Source organism: Lissotriton helveticus, chromosome 5_1 (assembly GCF_964261635.1).
Source record: "Lissotriton helveticus chromosome 5_1, aLisHel1.1, whole genome shotgun sequence".
In the NCBI taxonomy this organism is placed as follows: Eukaryota; Metazoa; Chordata; class Amphibia; order Caudata; family Salamandridae; genus Lissotriton; species Lissotriton helveticus.
In genome coordinates, this window is record NC_136065.1 from 380420969 (window position 1) to 380434418 (window position 13450).

General features: G+C 42.2%; 1 protein-coding gene across 1 annotated transcript in view; it reads right to left on the reverse strand.

Moving 5' to 3' along the window:
* The window catches only part of LOC144752477 (taste receptor type 1 member 1-like), a 91337-nt gene extending 84003 nt beyond the window's left edge, over positions 1-7334 (reverse strand). Inside the window, exon 1 of the mRNA XM_078640399.1 lies at positions 7029-7334. Within this exon, the coding sequence (XP_078496525.1) occupies positions 7029-7334 (306 nt within the window). The remainder of the gene's footprint in view (positions 1-7028) is intronic.
* Positions 7335-13450: the final 6116 nt, after the last annotated feature.

Sequence of the window (13450 nt, forward strand, 5' to 3'; positions counted from 1 at the left end):
GGGAGGCAGAGGCTGTCAATCGCGTTTTCTCTCGAAAACGCGATTCGGGGGCGTTTCTGGTGCTTTTTTTAAGCCCCGCCCCTTTGTCCCGGGCCGCGCTGCGATTGGCTGCCGGCCCGGGACACCCCCGTGACGTCATTCCCGGGACGCGCTCTGATTGGCTGGCCGGCCCGGGACCTGACTTGTTAGTTATCCTTGCCTGTCCTTCACATGGGTGGGCGTGCGGATCAGAAGGCACAGCGACCTGCAGATTTTGCATGACTTCAGTATGGATACCAAAGCGACCTGACACCGACCTTGCGCTGTCAACGATGTGAAGGCATATACCGTTGGAGGATCCTAGCTTCAGGCGGATGTAGATTGTGATGTCAAAGATCTCGCGAGCGGCTCGCGCTCCTTCCCTCCGCCCACACACTGTGAGAGGGACGAGATTTTGCTCTCGGCTGCCGGTCTTTCCTTATTACTTAGAGACGAATACTCGAGAAGGTTGGTGCACGCTGTTTGCGAGCACCTCTGCCTGTTCGCAAAGATAAACCCAGGTGCGGAGAATCTGGCATTTTAGGAGAAAGCGCCGCTTTTGAACGCATATTGTTGAACGTGCGGCCAAAACTCCTGAAAGGAACTTGTCACCACAACACTTTTCTCTCTGAGAAGTGTATGCGAAGGGGTGTAAGGGCGAGCTCTTGAATGTAACTCTCCGATAAAAGAAGAGCAGGGAAACCGACCCCGAGCTGTCACTCAATACGCCCCGGGCAGCAGCGCCTGGAGGGGGAAGCGCGAGCAGGTGGGCGCTGAACCCGGGCGTCCGGCCGCTCACAGGCACCTGGCTGCGGGTGGTGACAGGTGCGGAGCTCTGCTGTCACCCGCAGCTGGAGGTGGAACCAGGGAGAAGGAATCAGAAAAGAGCAGAAACAGACTCGATTCTGCTGCGTTTTACACCTCTTCTCCCCAAAAAAACAAACAACACACACGTGATGGAAATCTCATGTACCCGGCGGAGCCTGAGATAGCCTCCATTCTCTGTGAGGCAGCCCGGCTTCTGCGCTCAGCGCCACCCGCGAGTACAGACAGAGCCGCGCTTGAACTGCGTGCGCCATGTCCGTGGTGGGCATCGACGTGGGCTTCCAGAGCTGCTATCTTGCAGTGGCCCGAGCTGGCGGCATCGAGACTGTGGCTAACGAGCACAGCGATCGCTGCACGCTGTGAGTACCCGACCATGTCCTATTGACTCACACAGAACGAATTGGGGCCACGCTAGCTTAGGAGGCCTCAGTGTGAGAGAAAGGAGAGTGTTGCAGCCGTTTCGGTGTCTCTGCCCAGAGTCTCTCAAACTGTCTGCGCCACGGCATTTCAGGTTACAGTGCCAAAACAGGGGCGGCACATTGAGGCCTTCCATGCTTCCCACCGGTATTTATATTCTTACGACAGTATACCCAGTCATCCATCTGCCAGCACGTGCCATGAACGTGCATCAGCACATAGACCAGGGATCACGAGCAGGTTCACTGCCGATCACTGGTGCACAAACTGCTTTGCCAGATATCCGCAGCAGCGCACACTCCTATCACCAGCAGCGCACACACCTATCACCAGCAGCGCACACACCTATCACCAACAGCGCACACACCTATCACCAGCAGCGCACACACCTATCACCAGCAGCGCACACACCTATCACCAGCAGCGCACACACCTATCACCAGCAGCGCAGCGCACACACCTATCACCAGCAGCGCACACACCTATCACCAGCAGCGCACACACCTATCACCAGCAGCGCACACACCTATCACCAGCAGCGCAGCGCACACACCTATCACCAGCAGCGCACACACCTATCACCAGCAGCGCACACACCTATCGACATTAACATGCTTGCTCTTAACCATTAGCTCGTCAGCTAGAGGCAAGGACCCTTTTTGTGGTGGAAGTGCGCTATATAAATAAAGTCGTAATGGACATATTCAGCACACTGTTTACCAGCTCACTCTTCTCAGAACATAGGGTGCTTGCCCACAGACTGATAGACCATCTGTGCCATCTCGGTATTAGATCACCAGCAACAAACTGCCCCTAATCTACTCTTCTCACTGCTGCTGTTATTATATTGTTTTTCAACAAAGAGCCAAATGAGCTTCATGTTTTAACATGGCAGCCGACAACCAACGGTGCACAGATGGTTGGCTCTACGCTCACCACAATCTCGTTATATGGTAGATAAGATGTCTATTGAAAGCAACTAAAAGTTGGCTGTATGTGGCAAGTTGAATCACAGTCTGTGAAGAAAGCTTGCAGGGAAATAACGCAGCTAAAATTGCTTTTTTAACCTGCATTCTATTCCTTGAATAGCAGCAAAAGCAAACCTGTCAGCACCCGGGAAAAGCTTTGAGTACGCACGGTCTGAGACTTAAGGTGTTTGTAAAACAACTCGCACAGTTTAGAAACTAATTTTCCTGCGTGGGACAAGAAACCAAGTTTTTTACCTTTCAATTTAATGGTGATACGGGGAGCTCAAGTTAAGTGTTTTTAAAATTTAAATATTGCCTATCCCGTCGTCTGTTGAATTCCAACAACCCGACTTCACCCCACCCGTCTCACTGCCCTGATGCTCTTTACCTCTGCAGACTGCCACTTTGCCTGTGTGTGTGCGCGCCTGTGTGTATGAGTCTGTACGTACGCTTGTGTATGCCTGTGTTTGTGTATGTGCTTGTATGTGTATCCGTGTGTGCTTTTGTGTCCCTGTGTCTGCTTGTGTGTGTGCTCCTCTGTGTTTGTGTATGTGCTTGTATGTGTATCCGTGTGTTCTTGTGTGTCCCTGTGTCTGCTTGTGTGTGTGCTCCTCTGTGTTTGTGTATGTGCTTGTATGTGTATCCGTGTGTGCTTGTGTGTCCCTGTGTCTGCTTGTGTGTGTGCTCCTCTGTGTTTGTGTATGTGCTTGTATGTGTATCCGTGTGTGCTTGTGTGTCCCTGTGTCTGCTTGTGTGTGTGCTCCTCTGTGTTTGTGTATGTGCTTGTATGTGTATCTGTGTGTGCTTGTGTGTGTCCCTGTGTCTGCTTGTGTGTGTGCTCCTCTGTTTATGTGTGGGTGTGCTTGTGTTTGTGCCAGTGTGTCTGTTCCACATCATTGACTCCATCCTTGACAGGAGTTTGTATTGTTATAGGCGTGCATGTTTTGATTGCTGTATGTGTGTGCTTCGGTGAAGTATTCCTGTAATTGTGTTTTGGGCTCGCACGTCATTTTGAGTGTGCGTGTTTGCGTGAATGTTGGGTGTTCATGCTGGTGTTGTGCTGTTTGAGCGCCTTGCTTCTGTGGCCCTGTTTGTGTGTGCGTGTATGTGGCAGAGAAAGTGACGCGGGAGCAGGGATGAGGTGTGCCTCGGCCCAGGGGCAGCAGAACTGGCCTTGTTTCTGGCCCTGCAGTCCCCTCGACACCACCCCGGAGCTGACATTACCGCAGGCATTATCTGTGTAATTGGGTTTGCTCGGTCCATCTCAATGGGGTTAAGGAAACGCGATAACAAGGACACAATGGATTGCTTATGGAGTGGACCTGGGAACCTTAAGATTAGGGACAGGGGTAATAGGCATCACGATTTGATTTAATTCCTCTGCAGGCAATGACACTTTGGGAGCTCGGGGTTGACTCCCATGTGGTAATTTGCTTCACACCTCTTATTTTCGCAAAGGAAACAGACCCTACAGCTCTCATACAAGATTTGGTTTAGTTTATGTTTGCTTCAGTGAGTATGTTAATGGGAGGCCGAATATGCCAGACCACCTAGCTAGAGTGGTGTACGCATTATTCACACATTCAAACTCTAATTCACTTGTGCATTCTTCCACAAATGCGCACAGACACACACTTACACGAGTGCACATGCACGAACACACACGTACATTTTGGATTATGATTGCATAGATGAGCAGGAGAATGAGTTGCTGACATTTGTTGCATATTGACACCAGCCCTTCAAGGCCTTTTGCACACTATCTCTCTCTTTCACACACTTACCCTCACACATGCACGCACCACTTTCAACACATTGCCACAGATACAGACATATGCATTCTGACATTCACTTGCTTTCACTCACACATGCAGTAAACATTGTTTCTGGTCCATGATTGCCTCAGAGGGCATGATGAAAAATCCTTGCAGACCAACGAACTAGAGTGGCACATACATTTTCATGCATATGCACACACACTCACATGCGCTCATTCATACACACTCGTGAACGTTCATTCACACAATGATCATGCACACACACCCGTGCACATGTGCATACTCACGTGCACACACACCTACAAACACACACCTTCACTCAGGGAGCTCCTAATTGAATGTGAGCATTGCATGTCAGCAATACACATGTGCACACACACACACACACACACACACCTACAAAACACACACCATCACTCAGGGAGCTCCTAATTGTCAGCATGCTCTTTAATGACTGCAACTTAAGGCAGGGTTTTTGGTCCTTTGATAAGAAGGTTAGTTATTAATCATTTTTACTATTTGCGAGAGATTACGCTATTGGCATTGTAAAGGCAATGCCATTTATTTATCTGTTTTCAAAACCAACACATAAATAAAAAATTTGTCATTTACAATGCCAATAGCTCTAACTTTTACAAAGGCGAAACCGTTGCATTGTAAATGCTTGTTTTTTATTTGCTGTGTACATATGTTTTTTTCATTTTTTTATTCACCACTCCAAGATAGGCGTCTGCTATCTTGGAATTATATGCATTGTGACGCATATGCGCATATGTGTCATCACATTGCAACAGCTTGTTTCATAAGTTGTTCAATACTCTACTGATGGAGTCGCACACAGACTGTTCAAGTGCTGTTCACATGTTTTTTGGTAGGCACGGGGAGATGAAGTAATTTGCCCACAATCACTTGATGTATTTCTCTCTCTTCCCTCTATCACAGTTATCTCACTAGCTGTAAGAACCTACCACTAAGCGCTCTCTCTCTCTCTCTCTCTCTGTCTCTGTCTCTCTCTCTCTCTGTCTCTCTCTAACTTTGCCTTTTTCTAACTCCTTCACACACTACCTCATTCTCTCTTTTCACTCTACTCGCAAAAAACTCTATCACTTTATACATCTCTCTCTCGCTTTCTATCACTTTCACACTCAAGCGCTCTATCTCACATAAGTAAAAAACATTAGCATCACAACACCAATAGCTCTAACTCTAAAAAAATGTGAGGCCTATTGCATTGCAAATGCTTGTTTTTTAATGTAAGAACCAAAATCCTGGTAGACGTATTATCCAGAATCAATACAAATCGGCTAGTCCCTAGCTGGTCCCCACCATAGAAACTTGCTGTCTCCACAGTTAAAGCAACATGCAACCTGACCCAAGTAGTGACCCACTCCTGAACCTCCTTGAGAATGAGTTAAATCATTACCTCTGGGTTATTTGGCCTCATGTCAAGTACCACAGTAATTGAGAAGCCTGTGGAAATACCAGGTGTCACAGTCATGGAGCAGTCGTTAAGCAAACAGTCTTGCACTACCCATGGAAGGCTCAATTTGAAACTTCGTAGTGACAATATCTTTATGTTTGTTGGTGAGCCCATCTGTTTGAGTTATTTCTTTATATTGGTCGTGACTCGATGTGTCCTTTGGGGTGCAGATTAGTGCAGTGACTAGATGTTGTTTTCTTGTTGTCTATCTCTATGCCAGACCTAAAAATGCTGAGTCAACAAGACTAGGCCCTTCAGTAAGGTCTGTAGTGATAGATTTCACCTCTTCATAGTGTCCCCTAAGGGCTGGACTGTAACTGCTCCGCCTTGTCATGTGTCTTAGTGAGGCTTGGGAAGAAACGCCGCGATTATTACCATACACATGTTTCCTAAATTGCCTTCTCTTTCACACGATGACTTTCAACACACATTTGCATGTGTGACAATGCAGGATTAGTTTCTCTGAAACTACATTGCTTACAGATTCCACTTAGTACGAACATTATCATGGCACCTTTAACACCACATACAAGGCCTCGACACACATTGTGCAAATGTTATTTGTTTTCATCCATAAGGTGACAGAGCTTTCAGTAGATCATCTTCAGGTAATGGGGTTGAATAAGCTAATGGGAGATTCCAGGCAGAGAATATATATACTAGGCATCTAGGGAACGCATATTAGGAGTATGATAGACATATGTATACATCACAAGAAGGACACTTAACCTCTACTTGGGGCACAGGTGCTTTTTATTAACACCCAGGGGGCGGCAACACCTGTGGCATTTCGGTTCCCAGTGAGCCTTAATCATAGGTAGGCAAACTTTCCTGACATATATATATATATATATATATATATATATATATATATATATATATATATATATATATATATATATATATATATATATATAGGGCATGATCATAATGAATCATTCAAATGTCAGTTGTGAGATCTTTCTGTATATTCTGTGGAAATTAGGGTGTGCAGAATCTGATGCTGTAACATGTATATCAAGCTGCAGTCCATTAATTCTGCCCTTTAGTCCACATACTAACAGAGCTAGTATATTGCAAAGTAGACATTAGTCCCTTCTCATGAACCTTAATATTTGTGACAATATATGTGGAATATCTTCAATCTAAGTCATAGAAGGTCAGAATCTACCCAATACAACGTAGTTAATTATGGCTGATTGAGCAAAAACATTTTATTCTCAACCTTATTGCCCACAGGCTTTCCTAGGAACTCTAATTCTTCATTAAAGAGCTCAGTGCGGTGGTAAAAGACACCTCAGCAGAAACTCCTACTGTGAAAAAGATACATTCCTGTGACAAAGCATGATGGTTTGCATTGTCTTTTTGTTGTGTAATTAAACAGGTGTCTTGGGTAGTCTGAGGACCCATAAAACAAACTAAGATAAATACACATTTCAAATGTAATCAGAGCAGTAATTGAATCTGTGTTAAGGGTGCGAGACTTACTAGCAGTTGTATAGTATGGCTGGCTGGTGTATTCCCATTCACACAAACACTCACCTGTGGCATTAGAAAGTTGCTGAGGATGCTTGATGTGGTGGAAGTGAGGGTGCTGCTATCTGGACCAATCAGTGCCATGACCTTGGGTCGGTATTTGACGTAGCTGTTCTGTATTTTCACATAAGGCCTCGTGCATTCAGTAAGGATATTCAATGCTGCAAACACACTTGCTGACTCTGAACAGGTATCAAATATCTCATAGCCCAAGGTGACATCAGGGAGCAGGGCACTAGAGTTGTTCACTTCTTCAATGGCAAACCTCATTGCTTGAAATAGGTGATACCCATGGACATCAAAGGAACCCATTCTACAAAATTAGGACAAAAATAGGCTTGTACACAGAGTTCTTCCATTACTCTGTTGAATGCATGCAATACATAACTACAATGCTAACAATCATAATTCCTACAATAAACCCCTTAGCAGGTTTTTCAGCCACCAAATTGTCTATGAACACTGTCACCTTTTGCTGTCACTACCTGTCTGTGACATATTTTACCTACAGAAAAGAAAATCCTTCTACAAACAGGTGACATTTTTTTGTGTGTATTGAGGTTGCATCTTTTGAAAGTATCATTGGTAAATTCTATATTGATAAACAATAGTCTAAAAAACAAAAATCCGCAAAGACCTGGGATATTGTGGTGAGTGAGGCAGAGGGACTCATGCGTGCAAGTTATAAATACCCCTTGGCACCTGATTTTGTCACTTCTAAAACAAAGTCAAAACAATCTTCTGAAGAACTTATTGGGGCCTATTCACAAAGGTAATTTTATACTTGAATAAATCTACACGTGTATATTTACTCTTATACTTAATAAATGTTCTACTTTTAGCTATTCGCCATTTACGGGTATACATTTATTGCAGATCGTATACTTACATGTCTCCATACCCTGAAACCGGGGATGGAGCTAAATTTACAGGTGTAAAGTTAAAATGTTAACATTTCACACGTGGGCAGAGTTCTCCCACACCAGGTCAGAGATGTCCCTCTGGTAAAATATCGGGGAAATGTTTATTACACTTAAAAAAAATTGTAATAATATGTTTTGCTAAATATTAATGTAAATGTGTTTTTTTAATATAGAACAATATTAAAACAGGCTACGCCCCTATTAACTTAATTTTGAATTCAATATTTATTCATTTACATATCAAAGTAAATAAAAATATATATTTTGTTTTCTTTAAAAAATTGCACCAAAGTAAAATGTTCATATTCATTCATTATGCTGTAAAAATTACAAAACATTATATACAGAATAAAATAAAATAATTGTAACTAATTTAAAAAAAGTGAATGTTACATTTATTTGTAAATTAAATAAGTTAGTACAACATTGTATCATAAATATTTCTTATATATATATATATTCCGTCTAAGCGTGTATGCTGATGAATGACGGAGTGCTGCAATATATATATATATATATATATATATATATATATATCAATCACACATTTTTCTTGGCGTGCTCAAGCCGCTTTACCAGCGGGCTCACGGCGGGGTCGCCGTCCCCTCAAAATTTCTCACACTCCTGGTGCAGATAGTCAGTATTAAATTCGAAAGACCAGAACCGGAGCCCAAATATTGTTCAGTGCTATATTTATTGGCACACGGATAAACAAACCCTACGCGTTTCGAAGCGTTAAGCTTCTTGCTCACCCGTGAGCAAGAAGCTTAACGCTTCGAAACGCGTAGGGTTTGTTTATCCGTGTGCCAATAAATATAGCACTGAACGATATTTGGGCTCCGGTTCTGGTCTTTCGAATTTAATACTGACTATCTGCACCAGGAGTGTGAGAAATATATATATATATATATATATATATTCCAAAGTTCAAGTAATCCAGCGCGCTCTCAGGAAAAAGGTCAACAAAGATCCAAGGAACTGTCAAGGATGTTTAATCACAACGCGCTTCGCACACGGAGTGGCTTGAACTTTTGAATACTTAATAGCCGGTTATCTCCTCCGGCATGCGGCATGCGCGCCACTCTTCATGGGTCCTGAGAGGTCCAGTAGGAGTAACTTTGTGTTTGGATATATATACATATGCCACTGACATTTGATGAAGAAAGCGAGCTGTTTCCCCGAACCTACCGCCGGCCTCTGATTTCTTGTGAAAGGAATTGTATGTGATATAGATATATATATATATATATATATATATATATATATATATATATATATTTTTTTTTTTTTTTTTAAGTCAAAATAAAGTTATTTATTTTAACATTTTTCTAATGGAGTTCTATTATTTTCTATGGAGGGTGTTGCAGTACCAGTGGTTGGCTGTGTGTGGTGCCTGACTTACTCCCTGTCTGCACTTTATTGGGACATATTTCACTGTTATAACTTTAAAAGGGCTGTTTAAGAAGAGCAATAGGCTTATCATTTTGTGGGCGGGTGTCTGACCCTCCCTTAGCCCTCCTTAACTCACTCATTACTCCTCCCCAAACTCCCATTTAGTAGTATGTAGTCCCTATATTCCATCCACTTCCCCATGTCACTTCCACATTGACTACTTAGTTGTAAACTTATATGTGTGAGGATCTCCCAATAAAAAAGACTGAAGTAGAATTTTCCACTCGTAGGTTTGTGAACTGCATTTTATAGTAAGTAAGAAGTACTACTCTACTACTGTAGTATTACTTAACATACTAAAAATGCAGTTTGTGTATCTGGACTGGTGTGTTACATTGCTCCCACTCTTGAGTGCGCTTCTTTAAGTAAATCCTAATATAAATTCCAGACCTATTGAACTATAGTGGGCCACATCATTAAGTGTATGTAAACAAATGCGGATATTACCAACCGGTGTCCCTCAATCTTAATCATAATCAATATTCATCTGCTCTCATTTAATGTGTGTCAAACATTTTTTGTCCCACATAAGCCTGTGCCTCAAAACTTGTAACAGTACATGCAACTATGTTCTTGTCTCTGAGTTACAACCAACAGCCTTAAAAAACCACCATGCCAGGAATTGGACCAAAAATGTGCTGGCTGAAAAAAAAACTAAAATTCGAATCTTCTAAACAATATGTTCAATGCAATATAAATTAAAAACAATAACATATTCCAAAGGTTTAATCATGTTTTTCTTTCATACCGTCCTGGTAATTCTCCTCTTTAATTGTTTTGTGTATTTGTGACAATTACTGTCTTTGCTTTTTTGGCAGTTGCATCTCATTACCGAAAACTTTGAATCCAACTGGGAAAGAGTGCTCGACCAAGAACAGAGGTACATATATATCATATTCATAATTTTTGTTTCGCAAAAGACAACGCCTAATATTTGACTGAGTAAAGTAGGGTCCTGCTTTAAGCATGTAATGCCTCTAAAGGTGCTGAGTTTCATTCTGAGGTTCTGCAGGAACTTCACAGATGTTTCCTATTGGAATATTATAGAGACATCTAAATAAGTGTACCTGTTCAGAATGAAAATGCTTTAATTTTACCATTTATTGTTCCAGAAGTGGTGGGCAGGCCTATTCAGAAATTGGGACGTGTCCTAAGAAAAGGTATGATTGGGGCAGTCATTCAGGCTCCTTTTTCTAGGAAAGACCCCCATTTACCTGTAAATCTGTCAATATTGCTTTGCAGAAACTAAATAAAATGCTAAAATCAACAAATAATTGAAAATGTAAAACAGGAAAAGATACAGATTATTTGTTATGTAACACTCGTCTAATCTGTATATTAAAATAGTCACATCAACTTTAAATCCAACCCACTTACCTCTGGCACACGTCGACCTCCGGTTTGGATTTAGTGACTGCCACCCCACTGTGGATTGGGAAGGCCCCACCAATTATGTAATCGCCCGGAATCTGAAATTCACTGGCGGGACTCCCATTTTGGCAATCAGTCGCCAGATGTTCTGGGCAAAACAGAAGCACACTGACAATAAATATGCAAGCGGACATCCTGCGGGCAAGGAGAGAGCCGTACAAATATTTGTCCAACAGGCACACTTGACTCGGATTCTACTGCGGGTATTTGCATTAAAAAAAACACAGAGTGGTATGTTTTGCTTTGTTTTGCATGATGTATAATCGAAAGAAGGAAAACTGACGTGTAGTGATGTAAGCGTGACAAGGTGCAACCTATATGCAGGGTGTTTGGTTTGAGTGGAATGAAAAAGATAGGGAGTTTCTCAAAGGGGCGTGGCCATAGTAATTAAGGGCGTGACTTAAAACACACAAACTAAATATCTGAACTTAGCATATTGCGCCTCCAGACTGCTATATAGGTGTGTCTGCCATTTCATACAGACTTTTATTTATTTATTTATTTTTATTTAATGCGATTTTATATAGCGCGAACATTACCCAAAGGTGTCAGAGCGCTTTACATAAGAACCAGTTGCGATACATAAGGACTCAGGATTACCTTCGTTGCATAAAAGATACAAACAGAATTTTTTTTGCAAATGTACAATTTATAGTCACACAAGGAGAAGCATTCAAGGAAGGGATACGAATGGATATACTCTAAGAGTCACATAGGAATGGTAGAGAGTACAAAGGTCTACTGCATATACTAGTGATTAGAGTTATCTCTATATACATAGGGAAGGGATACGAATGGATATACTCTAAGAGTCACATAGGAATGGTAGATAGTACACAGGTCTACTGCATATACTAGTGATTAGAGTTATCTCTATATACATAGGGAAGGGATACGAATGGATATACTCTAAGAGTCATATAGTCATGGTAGAGAGTACAAAGGTCTACTGCATATACTAGTGATTAGAGTTATCTCTATATACAAAGATATACAAATAGTAGATTTTCTCAGGTCAAGACCCAAAAAACCAGGAGAGCAGAGTTCTATTAAGAGGGGTCGGAGGGGGGACGCAGTCACAACACCAAGGGAGGGTGGGAGGGATACAAGGGTATGGAGAAAAAGCAAATCAGAAAAAGGAAGAAACATTTAAGGATCGTAAAGGGGGAAACGAGGGAAAAGGGGAAAGGACGAGGGAATGGACAAGATGGTGGTAACATACAGCCAGTAACATTGCACCTACAGCAAGTCAGGGCTATAGCCTTTGCCAATTGTTGTTAGTTGTATAAGATAAATAAGCAACAACTATGACTCGGTGTATAGAATATAAAAAATGCTTCAGTTCTGAAATTATGAGTCTGTAAAAGAACTACAATGGATCTCTTTGAAGTTATATCGCAGGCAGTGATGGGTGGTACTGCTGCAGAGTCAAGATTGTTTTTTCACCCTAAGCATTAGGGCAAAAATGGAGAGCCCCATAGGACCCGTTTTAGCACCTCCTTTCTTGAACTGCCATTGCTGAGCACCAGCAGGACCCGGCCCACTTAAAGCCCTGCCTGTATGTGACTTAAGTATGGGATAAAATATCCACTGCCACACTTTACAACTGGTATCTGACCGGGACAGAAAACAGGCCTAAGCTCCAAAATTAAAGTGGCCTCCATTACCGTACACGGCAGCTAAAAAAGTGGACCAGGTTTGTAATTAGGAGCAGTTTTGAACTTTTAAAGGCAGTTGTGTAGCTATTCTGCAGGGTAAGGGAGACTGCATGCATTTGAGAGAAATGATCAGTAAAAACCGGCCCAGCAGACCATAACATACATGCTCACAATCAGCCCAAAAAGAACAACCCACACACCGACCTGTCAGACCAGCCCTTCTGACACTGCCAGACTGTCTTATGGGCCTATCTGACCCGGATGTATGTCATTACATCGCATAACAATACCACGCGTGCCATTACAATGCGGGTATTACTACACGATGTAATGACAACGACATGCCATTACATTGCATACTTTTACCACGACTATGCTTTTACCGCCCATGCCTTTACAACTCAAAGGCATGTGTGGTAAAGCTATAGTCATGGTAACAGTTTGCAAGGTAAGTGACTCTACTCTACCCTAGGTAAATAAGTAAAGCAACTCTCTTGGGTGAATTGTTAGTTGCACAAAAGTCCCTATTTAGTTATCTCATGCTTTCATACTCATCCACGCACAATCAAAGACCCCCAGATCCCACTAGTCAATCACCACATATATGATGAGAATGGCAAAGAAATACATAAAAAGGTTATTTTTATTATAAGTTCAATTTCTATATCAAATTTTTCAGATAAAAACACTTCAAGTACATGAAAAAAACAGTACATCATTATAAAAACTGTGAGAGACAGCAACAATTCAGTGTTGTCAAATAATCACATCAGTGGTAAAGTTGTTTCCTATGGAATTCATCTACTCATGTATGGTGGAGTCTACAGTCCTCTATATTCTATTAGACCCCCACACGTTCCCTGGATACAACCAGATACTGTAAACAAATGCGTCGACGCATTTCGTTGGTGTTATTCTTATTGCGACCACCTTCTTCAAGACAAAATATATTATACAGTTTCCC